Source organism: Microchirus variegatus (assembly GCF_963457635.1).
Source record: "Microchirus variegatus genome assembly, chromosome: 9".
Taxonomy (NCBI): domain Eukaryota; kingdom Metazoa; phylum Chordata; class Actinopteri; order Pleuronectiformes; family Soleidae; genus Microchirus; species Microchirus variegatus.
The window spans coordinates 21,335,003-21,359,652 of NC_139810.1; the positions used below are offsets into that span (position 1 = coordinate 21,335,003).

Below are 24,650 nucleotides of genomic sequence, written 5' to 3' on the forward strand. Positions count from 1 at the left end.
TTAAGGACTCTAATTGTGCTTCTGAACTGGGACTCATTGAGTGTGTTAAGTTTTGTTACCTCTCTTAATGAGTTGCAGTGTTTCCTCCAATGGGTTTATTGCCCTACATTCCAATTCAAGTCATGTCACTGACCACTGGGGCATCACCTGAAATAGCTCAACCCACATGTCTTACAAAAGAGTATTCTCAGAGGCCATGTGTTTAAAGGGTAATTACAGTCTATTTCAACTTGGCTCTTGTTTTTGTAGTTTGGGTCATTATTTATGTCGAGTGTTGTGTTCGCTTAAGTCGGTAAATACACGACGACACCAGCCCTGATACAAGAATGCCAGACAGGTAGAGAAACATGTATAAGTCATATGATTAGACTGAGAGGGAGCCAGCATCAAACTGTGACCTGACATTGAGGCAGTGCAATGTTGAACCAGGGAAGTGGTACATGGACGGATGCAAATAATAGACACTTTGCCCTTTTGTCTGAGTGACATCACTGTATTACGAGCTCTTGGCAAAATGTCAGAACATTGTATCACTACATATCTCTGGGCCTCTCATACAGCAAATACCTTCCATAGTACCTTCAAATAATCACGTGCATGTAATGCTCTGGACGTAAAACATATGACTAAAATGGCCCGATCCATTTTCACACGGCACACTCACTCTGTACGCTCACTTGTGCTGGAGAGGTGTGAGTGTGGGTGGCATCCCGTATAACTAGTGTGGGAGCGTGGCAGGGAAGCTCGACTGGAACACTGGCTCCATGTAACAGGAGGAGATGACTGGACCATGTGGCCCTCAATGTGGTGATAAAAATAGCCTGACAACTGTGTGTGTGTGAAGAGCAAGTAAATTGAACTGGTCGAGCACCTGACAGTGAGATAAATGGAGCCCAGAAATATTTTTGAAACATTTGTGACATGACTATTGGATCATTGACACATTGGATACATGCTTTATATTTTATACTATTTATTGTAATGTTTGCTAGAACAATTACGCTATTGCAATATTCCGACGTCGATGAGAAAACTATGTGCATTCTTATGTTCTTGACCGTTTTTATTGTTTTGTATCTGTCCTATACCTCTTTCATATCAAAGTTTTTTTTCAGTGTTTTCTGTGATCAGATTGCTATCGGATTGCGCCTGACCACTTGCAAGTACAGGTGTAAACACAACTGAGGATGGATTGTTAGCCGATCTGCTGAACCACTTTGGGAAGTGGTCAGAGATGCATTGTAAATGCAACAAGTTTTTGATGTGTCTCCGCTCCACCCACAACGTGAGCGGAAATACGTTAGTGGCTCTGAGCAATAGCAAAATGGTGACAGAACTGCACAGTCTCCTCTGTTTTTGTCAGTTTTCTGCTTGTCGTAGACAACTTCTTCACCTGCTTTGAAAAGCTAGGAGGATTCCAAACAATAGCGCAACTTCACGTGCAGTTAACGTTGTTGTTGTTGTTGATATGACACAGAGGGGGAGGTGAGCGTGATCCAATAGCAATTGGATCGTGATGTGGCCACAGGAGACACATGTTAATACCACGTGTAAGGGCATGTGGTGAAGCGCTACCCAAACGCTATCTGATCACAGAAAACGCATTCTAATGCCAGGTGTAAAGGGGGCCTCTTAGATTTGTCTCCTGTGACCACATGTGATAGCATCTCATATCCACAGGCTGTATGCAAATACAAAAGGATGTCTTTGTGTCCGTGCAAGTGACCAGTATAGAGAAAGAGAAAGAAACGAGTCAGGAGCTCTACTCACCCTGCCGTGACATGAAATAAGATTGGAATCATTGGAAAAAAAGAAATCATGTGTTTTTGTTAATAATGTGGTGGTTTTGGCAACGAGAAGTGTATAAATACTGTGAAAACACAAACTGCAGCAGGATGTCAGCAGGTCCCTAAATCCAACCTGAGGACAGATTGCATTCATGCATACTCGAGAATGTGCTCACATGTCCCCAAAACAACCTCCAATGTTGTTTTTGTGATCATATCTGAAGATGCATTCAGGACACATTGGGTACGTTTAGGCTTGGACTTTGAATCATTCAGGATGGATGTTAATACAAGGTTTGAATAAGGTGGAGGTCTGGGTTCTAAATCAATCATATAGTATGACAGTTCTTGATCAGGCCTGTTTGAGGATGGGCGTTTTAGAGTGCTCTTTCATCAGGGGTGGAGCTAGCTGTTAATCAGTAAGCACTCTAAGCACACTGCCTTTTTTTTTAGCTTTTAAAATGTGGTCAGTACAGAAGATGTGACAGGTGGGTGTGGCCACACTTTTGACAGAGCTGAGCTGAGTAACCTCTTTCAAACTAAAACATGAGTATGCAGTACTTTGTATTTTTGAACCTGAGTGAAACTTTGATCACCAATTATATTCCAATAACCATTTGTTTTCCTCCACTGCATCCACATCATAGCCCTCAGTGATAATGTTGAGGTGGTCACTATTTTGCTGTTCTTACTTAAAATATACTATTCAATTCAATTGATATAATAAATTATATTTTGCCCAGTCCAACGTTTTAAAAAAAATAGGACAACTACAAACATTAATGTCAACCCCCAATGAATTGAATGAGTGTCTCAGTGTTGCGCGATAAATAACACAGCTCTGACAAAAATAGTGCTGTCGAAGAAGAAATTGGTGTGTTCACCCGGGTCTTACATCATCGATGCCGTAGCCGATAAAAACCTGCGTGCATTGCACAGTCATTTGACCTAGGAGTGAATGCCAATTAAACACATTCCACTGATGAAATTGCGTTAGTTTTTTTTACCAGTGGGAATGGAAACTAAATAATGTTGTTTCTGCATTTGAGCAATAAGTTACACTTTTAATGAGTGATAAGTGATGGGTTCACTTTTCATGCAACTTCAGCTGGACAGAGGAGAATTAAGATTTTTTTTAAATCACAGAGAAACAATCTGACCACTGTTCCTTTAGCTCTTAATCTTCTGGGAATAAACCCATACTGAACTGGTCTTTTCCCTCCGACCAAAAAGTCTCTTTCTCTCCTGTCATCTTCAGTGTGAAGCCCTTTTCTCCTGCAGATCAGAATTGGTCAGTGCTCCACCCTTGTGCTGCCCTCCCCTCATTCTCTCTCTCTCCCCAGTTAAATACTTTTAGCATAAAGAGAGAGAGAGGAAGGGGAGGGAGAGGGGGATGGGAGATCCATGGGGGAGGGGTATGAGTGCTCATACTGTTGTCACTGACCAGAGAGAGAGAGAGAGAGAGGGGAGGGGGTAGAGAGAAAGAGAGAGAGAGAGAGAGAGGAGTTGTGCAGTTGTGTTCCATATCTGGGAAAAAAGCATAGCCGTGCACACACAGGGGTCTGTGTTCTACTCCAGGGATTATCTTAGTGCTTTCAGATCTGATGGAGGACGTGCAGGCATGAATAGGTAAGGCTGACTGCTGTTTCTGCATCTCCGTGTTGATCTGCTGTCATAGCCCACTGCTCTTCCCGCTGTTTGACTTGCCTCCTCCGAAGTTGGAATAGGATTCAGAGTTGAGCGTGGTGAAGAGGCTTTCTCCCCTTGAACTGTGCAAGGACAGAAATGTTTGTTTGAAGTGGAAGCTGTGGTTTGCTGCAGCGGTGGAGTTAGTGATTCTGTGCTGTGTGTTAAAAGTTGACTTGCCAGTTAGAGCTGAGGGGGTCTTAGTCGAAGGCGGTGTTGAATCTGAAGCCTGTTGGTGTCCAGGGTCAGCCGTGTGGTCATTGCGTAATTTCTTGTCCATGAGTGAATGTATATTGGTAACTTCCCTGCTGTTATATTTACACATGCTGAAAAAGATTAAGACCCTCTGTTACTTAAATGTGTTAAAGCACTAAATCTCACTGTTTTGCATGAGATAAAACAGTGGGGTCTAAAAGTTGGTTGATATATTTTAGAGTTTATGAGGTTTTTGATGTTTGTTTTTAAATGACTAATGTATGACCGTTACTAAAACATGCACTTAAAAAAACTAATTTATATGTGTGTGTATATATATGTATATATATATATATAGTTGGTTTTTTTAAGTGCATGTTTAAAATGATAAAAACATGTCTATTTGAGGAATAAATATTTTCACTTTATTTAAAACACTGGAATTTCATTTGTCTATAGACTTACTATTTAAAATAGTTTAGCACCAGTGAGGATAAATATTGTTCTTTGGCAAATATAAATAATGTTCAAATGGTTGTTTTGATATTATGGATTTGCTCAGAGAGGCAGAAAGCAGCTTTTTTGTATCTGAATAAAACTATAGAGATGTTGGATTATTCTGCCTACCAATCTGTGCATGAATGAAATTTTTTTTTCCAATGTTTCACATGCAGTTCCGCAACTATTTGGTCTCCTAAGAATGCAGACTTTATTGCCCGGTGCACAGAGCAATGGTATGCATGAGTCTTTTTGTGAGGCAGATTTAGAAAGCCCTCTTTAGAGGCTGCAGGCTGCAGCTTCACAATCAGCTTAATGCCTGCCTTATAATGAGTACTCTTGTGTGTGTCAATTTGGCAGAGTGTATGGGTGTGTGTGCGTGTGTGGGGGTGTGTGTGTGTGTGTGCGTGTGTGTGCGTGTGTGTGCGTGCGTGCGTGAGTGTGAGTGTTAGTGTGAACTCTTGCTTTTGTTATGTTGATAGTGTTCTCAGGTTGGTCGGTAATTTTCTAACATACACTGAATTGTGCAGTGTGTGTGTGTGTGTCTGTGTGTGAGTATGTTTAGGTTTGCAGTGTGACTGGTCAGTTGACATGTGAGTGTTTGTCCAGACATTGTGCAGCAGCCTGTAACTGCCTCACCTCCCTCTCTCTCTCTCTCAGGGTTGTTCTGTTGTCAGTGCGAGCTCATGCCAGTGATGGACTGCAGCCGGGTGGATACTAACCTCAGCTGGTATTCACAAAACAGCATTCCTCCTAACTGAGACCAGCTCCACAGAATGCTGAGTCCCATTGTCCCCTATCGTGAGTACACTGCACCCTTCTGTCTATCTACCCCGCTGCATGTCACACCACACAGCCCCGTTTGACTTAGTTGGACTTTGCCTGAATCAATGGTCTCCCACTTTGAAAGTAATCGGCAATGAACACCGTATATATAAGTGTGCAACTTATAGAAGTAAAAATGCACAGGTAGTGGTGGGAAAATGCGGTAACCTGCCATTGTTGTCACATTCCTTGGGGAAATACTAGCATGTGGACACTGGTCCCGACTGAATGTTTCATCATCAGGAAGAAGACACCAAGGGGGACTGGGGAGATTGGAGAGCTAATGGTTAAATCAGCACAAACTCATCAGTTAATCCAGTGTAATTTGACCAGTACAGCTCCAGACCCACCACCGCTGCCTTCTGCTCTCCCTCCCTTCTGCCCTCCTCTGTCTTTTCTTCCTGAAATGCTGACCTAATAACTGTTGTGTCCAATTTTGGCCTCCCCCTTTCTCACCCACCCACCAGCTTTCATTTCAGTCCTGTGCACTGACTCTCCAAAACAGCATTGTTTGCTGGTCAGCATGGGGCTGCCTCCATGGCCTCGACTTCAGCAGCCCCTTTTTATCAGCTCTTTAACTTGCCTCAAAAGAGCTTTATTGGATTGACAGTTACAAGAAAAGGGGGAAATCACATAGAAAGGATAATGTAAAAACTATTACTTGATAATTGATGGTAAAAGTTTGAATTTGCAAAAAAAATGTGATGTAGTGGCAGCGTAAAACAAGTGTGTGGGTGTTTGAATTAAAACCAGACAAAACAGTGTGACCAAAGCATCAGGAGCGAATGGCACTTTTAGTTGTTTGTGAATTTTACCCTTGAAGAAGTTGATGTTATTATCTTCATCTCATCAGATGAGTGGATTTTAGCATCGCTACTGGCCCAAAAAGTATTTGACCTTGTGTTGTTATGAAACACGTCCTCTCACAAGTGGTTGGTTTATTGTCACTTCTCATTTTGTTGTTGTTTTTTTCCCCATTAAATTATGTTTAAAATTGCAAATCCAATAAGATTAACTTGCTGAAATAACATCATTTGACCATTAATTTTCATTGCATGGTTGCGGTGCCTTTTACCAACACTTCTTTTACGAGTCATTCCATCAGCTCCCTGCACCCTCCTAGTCCATGGCGCCTCAATGCACTCCATGCTGCAGCAGGCAGTGGACGGAGCGTCCAAGAATCTCACAAACTGCTGGTGGAATAGTTAGCATGCCTTCAGAGCCGGACACTGCTGCTCCTTCACAGGCAGTCCTCCAGTACGTTACGTACCGGCCTTTGTGTGTGAATAGCTTTTATGATCGGGACACACAAAGCTGGTCTTCATCTGCTCTGTTTAGCAGATTGATGGGTTTTTTCACGTACATAGCAGCCCTGTTGTACTGGGCTTCTGCAGATTTGAGGTCGCTTCAAAACAGTGTGCCAGTGTGTTTGCGCGTAGACAGAGGGATCGTAAGCAGCGCTCTTTACTCTCAGAGCAGTGACACACAAACACAACCCTGTGCTTGCTGGTGACACTGCCGCTCAATGTCTTTGAGTTAAAGAGTGTAGTCGTGATTCTACTGAACAAAAAACGGACTGTGAGGCACTTTGCATTTGTGCAGGACATGTGAAGACTCTCACCTCCATGTTGAAATTCCCTTTGTGGGAATAACGAGCATTCCAACATCCAAGCCTGATTTCTGACTCCTGCTGTTGGCATTTCTGCCCCAGCACCTCGAACCTGTGTATGAAAGGTGACACACGGTTAGGACAGGTACGCCCACTGACACACTTCACTCTTTGTTTTGACCTCTGCTATAACATGTCCACTCTCAGTGACTCAGATATCACATTCAGCCAGTCTCTGTGTGCTTCTCTCTTCCGGCCTTGGTTCTTGTCTCCAGCCAGTGCAGAGGACTTCAAGCTGGGGCAAGTAGCCATGGCTGGACCTGAGGAGAAACCTGAGAGAGATTCCAGGGGCCATAGATACTCCTGGAGGGATTTGGTGCAAAGAATCTGTAATCTGCACTTCAAACACACTCTTAAATCAGTCCCAGGCCGCCAACCCAGGAGTGCCCTAACTCTTGTTGCTGGAGGGGGGGGCTGCTGGTCTTGCGATACCTTTTCTTTTAAAACAGCGCGCACACACACACACACTCAGGGAAAACGCACACAGTCCAGATCTGGCAGTTTTTATAGCTCTCCTCTGACTGACCCCTCTCCCTCCCTGGCCCTGTTTTTATGTTTTGCACAAGTGTCTTTGTGAATGACTCAGCCAAGTCATGGAGTAGTTTGTATAGAAAAAAGGAGGAGAACATCTCTTCCTGGGCCCCTGAAGGAGCCGGTTGGAGGGCCATGCCAGCATCTTTGTCGGCAGAGAGGTATGAGTGGTGCAGCGGAGGGGGCCTGAGGCCCTTGAGTAAACACACAGCCTGCTAAAGCGCGTGTGAAGAAGAGCCAGGATCGTTAGTGTGGGGTGTGAATGGGCTCTAATTAGCCCCTAGTATGTGTGTGGTTGTGTGTATGTTTGCGTGCCTGTGTTGCCACAAGAAAGGAAGGTTAGGGACCCAGAGCCCCATGAGTCCGCTGGCCCTCTGCTCCGTCTCTCTGAGGGTTCATCGGCTCATTAAGGAGACCTCTGCTCCCATTAAGGGCCAAATTAAGAAGCAGGGCGGTGAAGCTCATTTGGATGGTAACACTTCACTGAATTCCTGAGGCAGCAGAATTCACAGCTCGACAATGAGACACAATGTTTTTCAGTCCCGCACAGCTAATTAGTAAATGACTGCACTTGAGAAATGACATACTTAAATTGTTGTGCCATAAAGTGTTTGTCATGCAGTGATCATAAAATGCGCTGCCATAGCAGGGACTGCGGGTGTTTTATATACTGAGCGTTATCTCATTTGTGTGCGCACAGAAAAAAAAAAACGAAAACAACAAATCCCAGAGCTGTCCATGTGCCAAGAGTATACGCTTGGAGCGCGGAGGGGCCGGGGGAGTTGGACAGAAAGAAGAGAATGCAACATGCTCACTGGAAACTGGGGGGAATAAGGGAGGAGCAGAAGCAGAGAAATAGGGAAAGAAGGAGATTGCAAGAAAAAGACAGAGCTGAAAAGAGTGAGATAGAGTAGAGATTGGACTAGTGAGACAGATGGAAGGGGTGATTGGTCATCACAGAGCCTTAGGACAGCTGTTCTTTGATATATTAGTGGACACAATGACCTAAAGCTAGCCTGCAGAAAATAGGAACCCTGTTTTTCTTGAAGGGGTGGGGGGTAGGGTGTTCGCCATTTGTGGACGTGCGTTAGCAGGCTCGGGGGAGGGGGGAGTTGTTTCTAAAATTACGAGCATGAAGTGACGCATCCAGCAATTATTCCGGAGGCTTTCTGGTTTTGGAGACTGTTGAGAAAAGAGTTGTAAAATGAGCATGCACTTGGACGGGAACTTTCTTTTTGCTGTGCTGCCATTAGCAATTCTAAACACGTTAGTCAATTAATCAGTGTTGAAAAACGCCATCAAGGAGTTTGGCTGTGGCTTCTCTCCACCCACTCTGCAGAAGAGCAAATTTTAATGACAATGTGAATATTTGCTCTGTGCTAATGAGCTGAAGATGTGCCACATACACAGCCTTGTTTCATCCTGTTAATTGATTGGTTCTGAGCAATAAAGGGAATTTATTCAGACTATATTTTATCACAGACAAAGGCAGTAATGTTTCCGTCGTTCTTCAAAATACACAGTGCAGCGCAGTGCTGTCATTTTGCCCTTCTCTTCTTCTAAAACCATATTAGTTGAACAAGCTGACAAAAGCTGTTCTGACAACTGGCCTGAAACATTCCCAAAGGGGAATGAAACAAAAAATGAAGTAAGTCAAACTGTCACTCTCATACACTGAGTGCAGATAGCTCTTTCCTCAGAAAGAAGAAAATACAGAGACATTGAAAGAGAGAGAGAGAGAAACAAACACACACACACACGCATAGAGGACATCTCTCAATGCCACTGCAGGAGATGGGCTTGTTTCTCGTGGGATTGAACTGGTGAAGCAGTTTGAAAAGAGCTGCGTCTGCGTGTGCACTGGGCAGCAGGTGTGAAAACTCCCCACTGGAGCTCCCACACTCTTCTGTTATTACATCTTTTTAGGGCCATGAAAGAGGGAGCAGATGAGCCAGAGGGTGCAAGAGGCAGAATGGGAGTGTGGGATTGTGTTTCTTTTGATTGATAGCAGTCCTGTGACTAACACATAGATTTATAATAATTTTCCCTAGCAATGCCCAATTATGCATGGCTGATAAATTATGATGCCTGTTGTCTGCTGTGTGCATTAGCCCTGTCGGAAGGAGGTTTGGGAAGGGTTTCATGGGCTGACCTCGCTCTTCCTTAAACAGCTTCTTGGCAGTACTCGACACAACAACAGAGGCTATTCGGTGTTTTTGAGCTATTTTTGACTTTGTGTTGCAGGTTTTTAGTATAACAAACATAATCCACAATATATGTAAGGAATTGTTTGTTTTTCACGATGTTAGTGCAAACTGAGCAAGAGCTGATAAAATGTACATTTCATATCAAAGTGAGAGAATGTCCAGAGACAATTTTCCGCCGTCTCCACTTGCCAGGCTGTAAAATGCAGCCGGCCTCTGAGATTGGTGGTTTTATGACAGGCCAGGTAGTAAGCTGGGGTGGGACGGCCGCAGCCTAGTGAGAATGTCCTGCTTGATATTAGTGCTATAAATCACGGTGAACTTGAGAACAGAGGACTTAACGGCCTTCAAGAGCGAACAACAAATCAAGATAACAAACTCTGATAAATAACAGATTCTCAGGTGCTTCTTGCTCGGCACAACACGCCCAAGTCATGATTACGTGTGACGGGTCTTATTTGAAGTAGGTAATTGGATGTGTTTTGTCGAAAAATAAACAGTAGTGTTTAAAGATTCTTTACATATTTATGTCCACCGAACACAACTTTCATCCAGTAACTCATTGATCAGCTTGCGCCTGCTGAATACATAACAGCTGATGCAATCTTCAGAACGAGATTGTGATTTATCAGCACAAATATAGTGGCTGTCGCACTCTGCCCTTCTCTACATTTTCTGCTTGTCATACCTCTTTGGTGTGGCTACTTGCTTGGTTTTGTAGTGAAGAGAAGTGTCTGTTTCTTGGACTACGTCTAAATGAGTTTTTCAGAATTCTCAGGACAAATTGATGCCGTCGTTGAAAGATTTGCACGTTCCTTCCAGCACGTTTAACTCCACCACGAATGGACGCAATAGATTTTGCATTTTTATATTCACTGCAGTCAACAATTATAGATTTAACTTATGGAAATAACATGTTTTTTTTAAAATTTCATTTGATATCGTTGGCTTATATGTAATGCTGTCACCCAATACAAACTCAGTGGTCTCCTTGAATATAATAATAGTCATTATTTAATGTACTTCAGCATACAAATTACCAATTGTTCCAGTTTACTGTGCAGGTGTTTGGCAACAATATTGTTGAAGGAAGGTTAGCTTTTGTCTGTCTTTAGTCTGCTTTTTAGCACATTTGCTTAAAACTATTATCAGGGAGCATCAATGTCCAGTCTTACCTTCCTGATCAGATTCAGATGTTCTCCAATGTCTTTCCAAATGTCCACAAACCAAAATGATTCAGTTTGAAGGATTTCTTTGTCATGTGGAGCAAAGGAAGGAAGAAAATATTCACATTTAAGAAGCTAAAACAATCAGAAATCTTGTTTCAATAAAAAAGCTTTAAATCGATTATCAAAATAGTGGACGATTAATTTAGTAATCGATTAATAATCAATGAACTGCTTCAGCTCTAATTTAAACCCTCTACACCAGTAAGAGATGGACTCACAATCGCTCTGCGTGCTGCTCTTCTCTAACGTTAGGTCAATCAGTCAGATGCTCAACTGAGGTGCTGCATCGAAGGCAGTTTAGTGTAAATAAGGATTTTTATTCAGGATATGAATCAGTTCAAGAGTGAACATATAGAGCTGGAAATTAGCATAATACTAATTGTTAGTATGCAGCTACATTTCTCCACAGAATGTTTGTATTTCAGGATTTCCAGAGCTACTTTTTAATTCAAGAAGCACACTCTGTCGGTGTAAAGTTGACCTGCTAAGCAACTATCTGCAGGCTGCATCATGATAACGCTGCATTTTCATGTTGCATAAGAGATATGATGTAGATTTTAGAGGCACCTTTTTTCCTACATAATCTGTGTGGAGGTGTATGATCGAGTGCATGCGTTTTCTCTGCTCACTGGTTTGGTTGGGCGGGGGCAGGAGGGGGTAGTGCTCAACCCCGAATAAAGACCTGATTGGATTGATCTGCAGTGTCCTTGTTTACAAGCGGCCTCTTCACAATTGGCACAGTTTAATAGCACACTGTCCCAGAAGGCTTGTTGCATCCATGTCCGTTTTGTTCCTTGGGGCAGAGAAAACAAAAGTGCCGGGAAGGGAGAAGGGGAAAGCAACCTCAGGGGAATTGTGAAACGGCACTGGAGCCCTCCGTCTCTAGGCTTCCTGCCAAGATAGCGTTTCACCTTACCCACTGATGCTTCTTTTATAGGAAACCACAACACAGTGTTGAGTATTCCAGTCTTCATGGGCCAAAGGCTATTTCAGTTTCCCGCAGCCAGCTTTATTTGCAGTGACTGTGTAGATACTAAATTTGCACATATGAATGCAGAAAAAAAAACAAATTCATGAAACTCTCACCTTGTGCCAAAAGTGCTCAAATTTTAATTTTGGGTCCTCAAAGAAAAGCAATTTTCTGCTGAAGAGAGCCATACCAGTGTCTTTATCACGCACTCCTACAATAGGATGTGGCTCACACAGGTCCCTCAATAAATCCCAGGCTAACACAAAAGCTGTCAGTGGACTGCTGCTGAATAGATTAATAAGATTTCCATAATTAGACAGGCCCCTGACAATAGGATCCTTCAGGCTTTGTCTCAGGACCAACTGGATTGTCCAAGCCGCGCACGTCTGCTGGACGGGCAACCACCACAATGGCCGCACAGACAGTAAGGCGGTCAGAAGAAGAACATCTGTCTCTCCTGGGGCCAAGAACACACACACACACACACACAGTGGGAAGTTCCATGTGCATAACACAAGGTTCTTATCAACCTTGTTGCAGCCCAGTGAGACCACCGGTCGATAAAGAAGCAGCCATGTTGCATAATAATGTTTACTTAACTTGGTCACTGCAACTAATCTCTTTAATGCTTTTTGATATGGGTTTAACAATGCTTCTGGTAAATGATTATATGTATATGGTTATTTAGTGACAGCTTTAGTTTTACCAACAACCTCTACAAAAAGCTTCACAAGCGAATGAATGAGGACCAGATCCCATTTTCAAACCGTGACGTCATAGTGTTAAAATGAAAAGTCTCAGGGCCTGGGGATAAAATGTATTATGAAAAACCATAGCTTCTTCCATCTCTGGATTACAAATTACAAACAAGGCCATGCTTCTTGTATTCTTTGTTTTATTTACAATCTAGCCTCACACTGAAGTAATATACACTGAACTTACAACATTAGTACTGTGTCCACATTGTCCTTGTTTCCAACTTCTAATCTTAGCTTTCTTCCTGTCCCTCCTGTGAATTAATCTACACAGCGGCTCAGATTCAAACAGAAGTGTAGATTACAGCTTGCTCAGTTTATTGAAACATACTGCTCTAAAAACCACAATCCAGCAGAGGGCAAGATCTAATTACATGGACAGGGATCAACTGCACTGAAACCCTGCTGTGTTCATCAGTGGTGAGTGGCAGCCCATCACTGATGCAACTCTGTGTCCATACAGGAACAATTATAGTATAGAGTATGATCACTTTCTGAAAAGACTCAGATTTAATTGTGAATTGGTTTCTTAGGTATAGGCAGCTGGTCATTAAATTTGGCCTGGGGGGTAGTGCAAGAGGAGTGGGTTCTGTGTCGGTGCTACTGTGATGATGGAGTGGACAGCAGTTAGCCCGCCTCACTGAGTCCTCTAATGCCTGCTCCAGTCCACTTAGAGGGGACGAAGCGCCTGCTGTCCGCTCTCTCCACTCTCTCCATCCCTCCCTCCTTCCATCCCTCCCTCCCTGCTGCAGGTTTTATGAGCTCCCCTGGGCTCCCATCCATCTCTGTCACACACAGGCCCCATTATTGGGCTGCTCACAAACTGGTTGGGCTGCAGATGGGAAGGGCCTGCAGGACACGGATGGTTTCTGCAGCCTGGACAAAGACCTGCAAGTCAATCCACAAAAATATGTGGTCATCTGGGTGTGGACAAGCCAATGTCTTCAACATGTTTGTGAAAAGAGTGTGAGAATGTTCTGGTGTGTCTTGTTGTAGTGTATGTGTGTCTGTGTGGGTTGGCTAAAGCTTAGGGAAGTACTTGAACTGGTTTGGTCATTGGGAACTTAAGGCAGTGGATTTGAATATGAAGGCCATGATAATCCAATGGCCATCTGGTCTGCTGCTCTCATTTGACTGAATAAATATCGGCCGTAATCTGAAAACACACATGCGGAGGTTCGGAAAGCTGGGCAAAAACAAAGAGGCCAAAGTTTAGGAGTGAGCCAGAGAGCAGGGGAGCAGTAGCAGAATCACAGGCTGTGGATATTGAGATTTGATTTAAATGGCAATAAGAAGCCTGGCTCCACACACATAGACAGCCATGAATAATGAATCATCAGGCGTCCACTGAAAGGAAAGCGGGGAGGCCAGTAATGACAGCTTTTGCCTTATTCCTTTTTACCTACCTTTTCTAGCTGCAATAGTTGTCACCTCGGGGTAAATCATAGCAGTTCAATAATGCCAAGCTATGTGTGGAATGTCAAGCTAATGTCTCTGCATGAGGTTGTGCAAGTCTCCAGTGAAACAGATGATTTTGTAACTTTAATATTATGATACGTTTGTTTAAAGCACACATAAAGACTTCTACTCTTTAGATGTGACTATATAAACTATAGTTAAACCGCATACATATTTAGCAGATGCATTTTGTGTGTTGTCAAAGTAGTTTAGAGCTGCAGTGATAACTAAATAACCACATTTTTGCTTAATGCATGATAGTAAATTGAATATATTTGTATATTTGTGGCATTTCACAAACAAATTACCATATACCTGCTCCACGCGTTTCAAATGAACAGGATGTTTTCATGAGAGGAAATGGATACTTGGTACAAAACATCTTCTTCTCTATGGCTGTCCTCTCTGTGATGTTCTCAGTACGTAGCACCCATTATCAATCAGGCCTCGGCCTGTGCTGAAGTCAGCCGGAGGAACAGACATTCCACTTTCCCAATGTTCCATGGGAGACTGTGCTGATGAATAGCACACTATGCTGCAACTCCAAACCCCCCCCCCCCTCCTCTTTCTTCCTTTCTCTCGCTCTTTCTACACCACTGTCCACACACAGACCCTTCCTCCCTCTGTCCAGCCGGCCACTGGGCCTTTGGAGCTCTGGTGTACGGTGGGTGGGTGGATTGGTGGGTGGTAGGTGGGGGTGCAGGGCGGAGAAAGCAGGCATTCAGAGTAACATGCGCTGGGAGAAAACAATAGCTCCTCTGGGAGACATGCAGATGCTAGCAATAGAGGGAATACAAGTGGGATCTTATCACTATTCTAACATAAGCTGGGAAACAACACATCCAACCCACCAATCTGCTTTCACTCTTTTTCTCTCTACAGCTTTCTTTCTTCTTCCTCCTCCCCTTTACCTTCCGCTCCCTCTCTGGGAAATTTGAGCCCTCACTGCTACCAAACAGGATGGTAACACTGAAAAAGTTCCTTTTCCAAACAGAAGAAAGGTTATTTATTGTCAGTAGAAAGGAAATATTGTCCTAATAGTTGTCGAACTGACACATTTGTACGAAGCTAAATGGAAGTATATTCTGCAAAGGCATTGTACATTTTTCTTTTTCATATTTCTTACCTCTTGTCCTCTCCTATCATGAATAAATCATGTTTAGCTTGAAAAAAAATACTTATACTTGAATGTACCTTTGAATTAATTTTATGCATACAAAAATAGATGTGTGAAAGTTAGTTATTATTAGTCATATTTTGCCATTTGTGTCGAATTTGATTTTTGATTGATTTTGAGGATTATGTCTTATATAAATCCTAACAAAATGAGAGACGCCAAACTCGCAATTTCCAGTTAGAGGAAAGGTATTTAATAAATGCACTCTACGGTATAATTAGTATAATTACATGTATAATTACAACATGGTTTCTCTGTGCTTCTTTTGTTAGGTCTATTAAAGATGCACTGGAACCCAGAGCATGCCCAGCCTCTCAGCCAGTGGCCTGAGCAACACCTGGACGTCTCCTCCACCACCTCCTCTCCGGCCCACAAGTCAGAGTTCTACTCTGGTCGCAGCCGCGGTGGTTATAACCACGCCTGGGCCAATGATGACATCTCAGCCTTGACGGCATCCAACCTGTTGAAGCGCTATGCTGACAAGTACGCTGGTGTGCTGGACTCACCTTATGACAAGCCACCTTCTGTTGGCTCATACCCGGATCCAGGAGCCTTTGGGGGCCTCAGCGGCCAGAAGACCGAGCTGGAGCCCTGGCCACTGACGCACAGCACTGATGCCTCCTATTCCCTTGTGCCCCCGGGAGGCCATGACGGCCTCTCAGGTCCCAAGGTTGTAGCCACATCAGCAGGTCTTCCGGGAGTTAGCAGTGTGTCTGTAGTGAACAGTAACCTCTCAGACTCTGGCTACAGTGGCAGCAGCTCCTGCAGTGGCTCTAGTGATTACACCTCCAGCTACAATGGTACTTATCTTTCCTCAGGTTACTGTCCCCAACCCAGTGCAGCACTTCCCCCTGCCTCCCTGGTGGCCAGCTATAGCCCGACCACACCCGTCTATAACTATGCCCCAAGCACATACCCACCCCAGACCAGCCTTGCCCCCAACTACAGCCACCCTTCTGCAACCTACCTGACCTCAGGTCTACCAGCCCCTACCCCAGTACCCTCAAGGCCCACAGTGGTAGGAGGCAGCTATAGTTACCAGAGCACCGCCCTTGGGACATCTGAGTCAGGGGGGACATTAAAAAGAAAAGCATTTGAGATGAATGTAGAAAAGGACGAGGGCAGTGATGGTTCACGTTACAGGAAATACAGCTATGAGCCCTTGAAGACTGGGGGAAACTCGCCCTACAGTGTAAATGACAAAACAGAGTGTCGGGGAAATGGCTTCAGCAGTTCAGGTAGCACAGACCCTCAAACATTCAAGCCCATCAAACCCTCCTCTCAGCCCCTGGTGTCTCCTCAGTATGGTGCATCAGGGGAGTACAGCCCTCCTGCAGGTATGACAGGGGAGAATGGTGTGGCAGAGCAGGGCTTCAACCAACAGCAGCACCGCTCCCAGGCTCACAAAAGACCTCCGATATGTGGTCCAACTCTTGAGACTTTGAAGAGCCCGGATCCGCGAATGCTGGACCTTGTAAATGGAGAGTTATTAGACTGCAGGCCGGCCCTAGGCTGGAGCGAGCTGGCTGGACTCACCCATGTCAAGAGTGCTCTGGAGGAGGACCTGCTGTGGCCTGTGTTAAGGCCCAGTCCAGTGGTGCGACCACCAAGAACCGTCCTGCTATTTGGCCCCAGGGGAGGGGGTAAGACGACGTTGACTCGCTCTTTGGCATCTCAGCTGGGGGCCTCCTTCTACCGGTTAAGTGGAGCCATGCTGGCCTCTAAAGGGAAGGCTGAGGCAGAGCACATTCTGGGCTCTCTGTTGCAGGTAGCAGAAGCAAGGCAGCCCTCAGTTGTGCTGCTGAGTCAGGTGGAGGCCTTGGAAGAGGAAGGACTGAGGCAGACACTGCTCACCACCCTTGAGAAAGCCCAGGTGGGGACCACAGGTCTGGTGATTCTCGTATGTTCCACTGGCAGGCCAGATCTCCTGCAAGATGCAGTTCATCAGAGCTTCGCTAAGCGGTATCATGTTGGCCTGCCTGACGTGGGTATGCGCAGACAGGTGCTGCTGCAGGCGGTTTTGCCCCAGGGCTGCAGCCTGAGTGAGAGGGAGCTGAGTGCTGTGCTCCAGCGCACCGAGGGCTTCTCCGTGTTGGAGCTGTTGCAGCTCAGCCAGCAGGCGCTCGCATCAGCAGCCTCCCCCACTGGAACCATGCATGGCCTCTCCACATCCTCCAAACCCCCAGCCTTCACGGACTTTGAGAATGCCTTCTGCAAGGTGCGCCCACACACCACCACAAAAGAACTGGACTCTTGTATAGAGTGGAGCAAGATGTATAGCCACTGAGAAAGCAGCCAGTCCTTGCACTCGGACTTCACTACAAACCTTTCTTTGCTCTGACATGACTAGCCTTGGGAATGTTTTGTTGTTGTTTTGTAATTACAGATTATGAAGCCAAAAGAGCCAGAGAAGTGGACGATAGAGGAGAGCTGACAGACTTGTTTCACTGGCAGAAGCATGCCACGATGTACTGCTTTAGTTTCGCTATGGATGTCCGCAATATTTTATTTTTCCCAAAGAAAAGAAAGATGGACAGGCCTTGTTGAGTCAGGTATTGTGGAGGTCATCATAACGGGAGAATCAGATGGATATTTAGATTCTCTCAAAGTGAGATCCTGATTAGCCTTGGTCCAGGACAAAATCAATAATTTGTTGCTCGGTGATGTGGTCCAAGATTATGGATAATCAGGGTTTTGGAAGAATACCCCCTTTGACTGCAACTCTCAGGATTGTATTTATTGCCAGTCCAGTCCATGTTATCCTAACATTGATTTAGTCGTTGGATTGTCCGTAATCATTCAGTATGAAGAGCTCGAGAGCAAAACCCACTTTTAGACCAAAAACATGTCAAACCAAATATAGAATTAGTCCTGCTGTGACTGACTCGTCGTCAAAATGACAGTATATTAATATTACGCGGAAATATTTGTTCAACAGTTTGTCAAATCATTAAATACATGTGAACATGTAGCTGTTCCCTGTGTTCAGTGAAACCTTGCAGAAATACATGTAGAAATTATATGTATGTAAATTCAATTATACTCACGCTTAAAATGGTACAATTCACCGACAGCCTACCATATTATTATTTTTAGACTTCCATATTATGTGCTCTCGATCTCACATTCCTCATAAAGCGCAGTTTTCCTGAGAATCACACTTAAATAACGCTTAGCCCACACGCACATCCAGCTCCTCCGACAATGTGTCCGTTTTCTTTTTCACTTATCTCCTTTTGTTGTCTTAGTATGTAGTCTTGTTTGAAATGCTCAGGAAGAATTTCTTTACCTCAGAAATATGAATTAAAGAATGTATGTTAATCTTAGGGTCTTAGTAGGGAGTGTCGCGGAGTGAAAGTAAGAAGCGAGGAGGAAACCGGACCGTCTTGTAACACCCACTGCAGCTGGGCTTTTACCTCGGGAGAGAAACTTGAATATGCTACAAAGAGTAACAATGAATGTAATTCAGGTATTTCAAAGGATATTTGATGCCATAAAAATCCATGTATTATTATATATGAATATATACGTAAATGCATTTTCTTTTCTGTTCTTATACCTTTTATTTCTCTCGTAGTTTATGGTGGAGTGATGTTTGTCTTTAAGAATGCTATGTAGAATACAGAAAATATTCCTTTTTTTTGTTGGACAAACTGTGTCTCCACGTTACGTTAGTGTTTGCATATGCTCTATATGCACGTCTGCTATTTATAGTTTCACAGACCATTTGAAAATGTAAATATACATCTCACACACACACACGTGTGCACTTGCTTTGAACATTTGAGCACAAAATACTTTCCAAGAGACAAAAAAAAAACAATCCCAAACTTTATGTGTAGCTTTTAGCATATTCCAAAGTCTAAAAAAAAATGCACAGTTCATAAATAGATATTGTGGATGATGTGGACAATCCAGACAAATCTCTCCTTTTCCAGCGCTCCGACAGTTTTGTCTTAACAAGCTGGAAAAAGCTGGTCACTGGACTGCAGGTACAGAGGTCGTTCATGTTAGGCTGTTGCTATGGTCCTGAGGAGGTGTACACAGAGTGATGTAATATTTCCTACTGCCCTATCCTCCGTCTGCCCCTCCCTCGTTCTTCTTCTCCCTCTCTGTGCAGTCTCATTAGATTGGATTACCCCCCTGGCCACAAGCCCCAGTGGCCATGTGGCGTTGTATCTCCTCTCCTTTCCTTTCCTCTCCTCTCCTCTCCTCGCCCATCACCCCTCTGTCCCTTATACCAATTCCTCTGGAGTAGAAGTGGACTGATTGATGTCCAGCAACCTTATATCACAGCGCAGCCTCCCTTCTCCAGCTGGTGGCTTCAGTCGTTTCCATACAGCCAGATCAATCAGAGTGACCCCCCGCTGTGCATACTGATCACTGTCTCACAAACTGAAAATACATTTAAAAACGACAGCGCGTCCTCTGCCTCGAGAGGAAACGTCTCAACAACGCTACCAATTATTCACACGTACTTAAAGAAACGAAAGAACGACGTTGACTTGGAGATAGAAGTAGCTCCGGCGTTTTTGCTTGATCGTCATTTCCTCTGCTCGGCACAGTTTGTCCAACAAAACAAGTTTTTATTTTTTACATTTTGGATCTGTTATCACAGTCATTTTGTTCTTGGTTATTGTACATTTTCTGTAACCATTTCTACCTCATTTTTGCGGCATATTGTACATGAAAATATTTATTTCATGTCTTTATTGATGTCTGTTTTAAAAGATAATGTTCTTGAACTGTAATGGTCTACCTCAGAAAAGACTGTATTTTAAGAGAAGAGTATCACACAATATTAAACAGAATTTGTCAATATTGCATTGCATTTACGTCTGTTTTTTTTGGATTGCAGAAATGACTACAGTGTTTACCCTGTGTTTTTGTTCTCTCTCCCTGTAGCCTTATTGTTTAGGTCAGCACAGTTGAATAAACTCACAATTCAAAATGAATGTGCTTTAAAAAGTTCGATTAGACCACCTGTCATAAAAATGAGAAAAACCTGTTTAAACCTAAAGATGTTATTGTCAGTAACAAACTGAATTCACCTTATTATACCCAAATTTGAGTCGAGGAGCTTTTCTGAGAAGTCAGACATTAATCAAGCATAGCATCAAGCATATTAAACCACTAAAACAAATTTTTCTCTTCAGGATTGAGAGTAAATAACTGTAATTTTACATCTTTATCAAAGAATAATAATGTGCTTTAGTATTTATATATACGTGTGTGTGTATATATATATATATATGTGTGTGTGTATATGAATGTGTGTATATATATATATATGTGTATTTGTGTGTATATGTATGTATATATATATATGTACATACATATATGTGTGTGTGTGTATATATACATATAGATGTATATACATGTGTGTAAATATATATATATATACACGTATACTATTGTATAGCCATTATAGCATTGCTAACACAACTGATCTAATGATGTGTGTAAGATTAGAAAGAAGTACAGCTGTATTTATGTCTGTGTATATCTACATAAGACAAAAAAAGAGTCACTTTATGTTGTTTTTCCTCGTCCAGATGCACATAAGTTTGTCTCCCTGCGTGTTTATGTTGTTTTATGTGTTGTGGTGTCCAGAACAGCTACAGAAACAGAGGTTGTTGCACCCCCGAGGCTTCAGAGCCAGCACCAGAGCGCAGAGGTCCTTCATCCCTGTCACTGTCTGTAAACAACAGCTCGTCCCAGCGGCCTGCCCAGTGCTATTTCAGGCCTTTCCTGACAATTTTCAAAGACTCAGTAAAAGTAACTCGGAGAGCAAAGCAAATCCAAGCAAAGGAGCCAAAGTTTAGTTGCGTTCGCTTCTCCTCGGTTATGGATGGCGGTGCCACGTGAAGTTTGAAACATCTGTGTGTGTGAGTCCCAGTAGAAGAGCGGTGCTGCTGGTGTTGATGACAGAGTAATTAATTGTCTACTAATGATGCATAGCTCTGCTCTAAGTGCAACCTTGTGCGGCGGCCGCCCTTCATCCTCTGATGAAGGATAATCGTTCCTGCAGCTGTTTGAAAATTAGATCCTATCTTTTTCTGTCACTAACTCAATAACATAATCCACACAATAACATAACCTTGTGCATGTAAAACAGGCCGTGTGGTAACGTGACATTGGATTATATCACCACTTGAACGCTGACAAAACTAGTTAATAAACCTTAAAAACAAGTTAAATATATATGACTGATATAGCTCCAGCTGGAGTTAAAATTTAGTTTGTTCTTGCATCTTTAAAATGAAGTGTGTGTGTGTGTGTGCGTGCGTGCGTGCGTGCGTGTGTGTGCGTGTGCGCACTCGTCAACCCCAGTAGAAAGGGGGACTTGTTACACATTCACAAAGAGGGAACTCATGTTGAACCGGGGACATTTTTAGGTCCTCACTTTGTCATCGTGTGTGTGTGTGTGTTATCACCTCACATACAAACATGCCGTAGTCAGACTCTAGGTGAGTCACTAAGAGACTGAAAACCAGTTTGTCCTTTTTGTCCTGAGTAATGTCTGTCCTCAGGAAGTCAATCATTTTCTTCTCCCTGCTGATTGGAGGTAATTAGGCGAGCAGAGTTTGTAATTGGATAATAAAAGATGCTAATGAGCTGCTGTCCTATTTATTCATGCTGTGGCAGTGGGTATACGAGGACACAGCTGTCACACTTTCCTTGTTGTGATAAAAAAAAAAAGTGATATCGCAATTATGCCACGTTAACGGAAAGTATTCCAGTTAATAATCAGAATATCGCAGTTTTTTTATGAATAATATACCATAACAAATGTAACATGGTACGATGTCAAACAGTGGAGACCAGAGCTTGCAGGTGAATTGTGCTGATGGATGGAAGTTCAGTGTGTGCTTTATTCAGAGGTGTTCTGGGGGGAAAAAAACGAAAGTTATTTATGGTAACAACCTTTATTTTTCTTTTTTTTCTTCTTTTTTTTTTTTTTTTAAAAAAGGGTCACTCTGTGAATCTCATTTTCACACTCTCTCTACCTTTGCGGTGCTGCTGGCCTTCCATTGTCCAGGCCTTGATGCTGACAAGGTTGACATCAGAGGAGAGCTCTGACACTTGGTGAGTTAAGACTGCCAGCTGTTAGCAATCAAGTCTATTTTGAAGTCAGGGACACATGGACCCCCAGGGCCAAAGCAGCAACTAGGCCGTACAACCCCCCACCCACCACCGCGAACCTAGCCCACAACCTCCAAACCCCCTGGTCCCACAGATAGCCAGCACAGCTGTATTAGTTCCAGATGTTGTTGCAAGACCGCAGTGAAGGCCCTTTACCTAAGAAGACCCCAGAAATGATGACAGACCTGCGCAGAGAACAGTAACGCTAAGGTTTCTTAAACAATCATGACTTTTATTTTGTTTGTTGTTGATTAAACTCTTGCCCTTGAGAGAGGAGGAGGAGTCGCGTATTAGGATCGAGAGAGCACCACCACTGCGGACAGCTTTTTAGAGAATAAGATCAATGCTGTTTAACATCAGATATTGGCCTCGCTCTCCTTTCTGGAAGGTGTAGCTGTCATCGCAACTATTGGCCTGAATACTAAAGAGTCTAATCTTTATGGTTTGGCTACATTTAGCCGTTCAGAAGTAAGTGTTAAGACATAAAGATAGAACCTGAAGGAATTTAAATCAGGAATATGAAGCGTAGTTTGTCGTCAGATTGGCGAAAGCAAGGTTATCAAGTGGGGGAGAATAAAAATGACTAAATCCTTGCAGCTGCATTGTTTCTGTGTTGGAAAAGGTCAATCAAAACTCTCAGGAAATTGGATCCGACAGGTGGAATGTCCTGGTAAAAATGTCTTGGCCTGCCCCCTCTCACATGACTCCAACCTTATCACAGATGAACAGATTTACAAGAAAGTAAGAACAAATGTTGTCGTTTCAAAACATTTTCAACTGAGAGACACAACAGCAGAACCTGATCATGAGTGAAGCAAATAATGGAAATCTGGACTTAGATCATAGTCTGCTGGTGATCATGTGAGATCCTGACATGATGGCATCTGCTTTCGAACAGACTGAGCATTCCGGAAACAGTTGTGCAGGTCAATAGCGCCCTCGTGTGGCCAGGAAAAAGTAAAATTTACTCTTTATGACCAAGATATATTTTCTTTTTACAGTTTGTTTTTTTTGCATTTTAAAGTCATTTTCAGCTAATCCTGGACACAGTGTACATTCATTACTATATGTCAGGGTCTCAAAGTTGCGGTCCGTGAGCCACATGCGGCCCCAAAGTCGATTTCTTGCGGCCCAACACTTAATTTAAAATTATTATGAAAACTAGCCCACACTGAACAACAGTGAACAGTATTTTGTATAGTATTATATTAGGTTATATTTATCCCATTATTAAATTCATCCACCTGTAAGTCCACATTTTGATTTAATGTTTTATTTGTCTAGCTTTCTTATTTACAGATACATTTTGGGTCATAATTATGTTATTTTACTTTGAAATGTTGTGGTAAATATTTGTCATTGCAACATCATGATGGATTAAGTTTCATTTCTAATCACTAAGCACTTCATTCTTGCAGAATTGTTGGACTTTTTTCACTTTAACTGTCCCCGTTCCCCACGTAACCAGAAGTTCACTGACCCCAGGTCATTTTGAGTTTGAGACCCCTGCACTACTGATATTTCATTTTAATTAACAGATGAAAGTGATCATTTTCTACTTCTTTTTGAAGTATTTTCTGTGTAAAAAAATTCCACAAGTAGCTAGTATCAGAAAGCTAATTACAAAACCTCAAACAAGGCACAGCAGCAGCTGAACATTACATTACTGACACCTGGTGGCGCCACATGAGAATTACATGAGAGTGGCAGAGAAACAGTACAGAACAGTATTTATTTTTTGTTTAACTTTTCACAGTAACTGTCAGAAACTACATATGAATTCTTCTTTTTCATGGACACGTTTCTACTGTCATTCATTTAAAAGCTGTAAAAACAGATCAGTCATATAATGGCGCTGATGAGAAGTCACAGATAAGGAAATAGAGGAAATGAGATCACGCTGTACTTTTTTTAACGTTTATAACGTGCGCAGAAGGCATGAAGTTAGTTTTGCATTGGAAACTAAGGTTGAAAATCAGATTTTCATCAATTATTTGAGAAAGAGGAAAAAGATAAAAACCAGAATGGAACACAGTGTTAACTCACAAAAAAAAGATACATTTACATTTTTTAATTAAAGTAAAATGTTTTGATCTAGTACAAATCGATGCGTATATTTAGTTAAAACAAAATCATTAAAGCAGACCCTTCGATGAGTCATAGGAGATAATTTGGGGTCAACAATAAAAATTCAAATTAATAATTAATCTATAATTTTTTTTCTATGTTTATCACTTTTTAGAAAAAGCCTGGTTTAACTATTTAGTAAAATATTAGATTATTCAGATGTAACTTATATGCAATAATATGCACAAATTAGCTTTTAAGCTAAATGTTAAAGTTAAATCAAAATCAAATCTTGACAATATAGTCGAAAAGTGGTGTCACTAAAACTGAAAACAAACGTTTACATTTGGCACAGCATACAAAAGTGTTTTTATTGACGGTCCCTAAGTGAGAACACCCAACCTAAAGCGAACTTCACCACGATTAAGGACGGATATGTGAACTGCAATAACA

At 42.7% G+C, this 24,650-nt stretch overlaps 1 protein-coding gene across 2 annotated transcripts in view; it reads left to right on the plus strand.

The window, feature by feature from the left end:
* Nucleotides 1-19,740, plus strand: part of fignl2 (fidgetin like 2) — a 38,528-nt gene extending 18,788 nt beyond the window's left edge. The window contains exons 1-3 of one of the 2 annotated variants that reach the window (XM_083895620.1): nt 3,322-3,416; nt 4,827-4,967; nt 15,257-19,740. In XM_083895620.1, coding sequence (XP_083751746.1) covers nt 4,943-4,967; nt 15,257-17,271 — 2,040 coding nt within the window. In that variant the 5' untranslated portion in view covers nt 3,322-3,416; nt 4,827-4,942 and the 3' untranslated portion in view covers nt 17,272-19,740. Of the gene's footprint in view, nt 1-3,321; nt 3,417-4,826; nt 4,968-15,256 lie in introns of those variants that run through there. The other variant, XM_083895621.1, reaches the window with a different exon arrangement.
* The last annotated feature ends 4,910 nt before the right edge of the window (nt 19,741-24,650 follow it).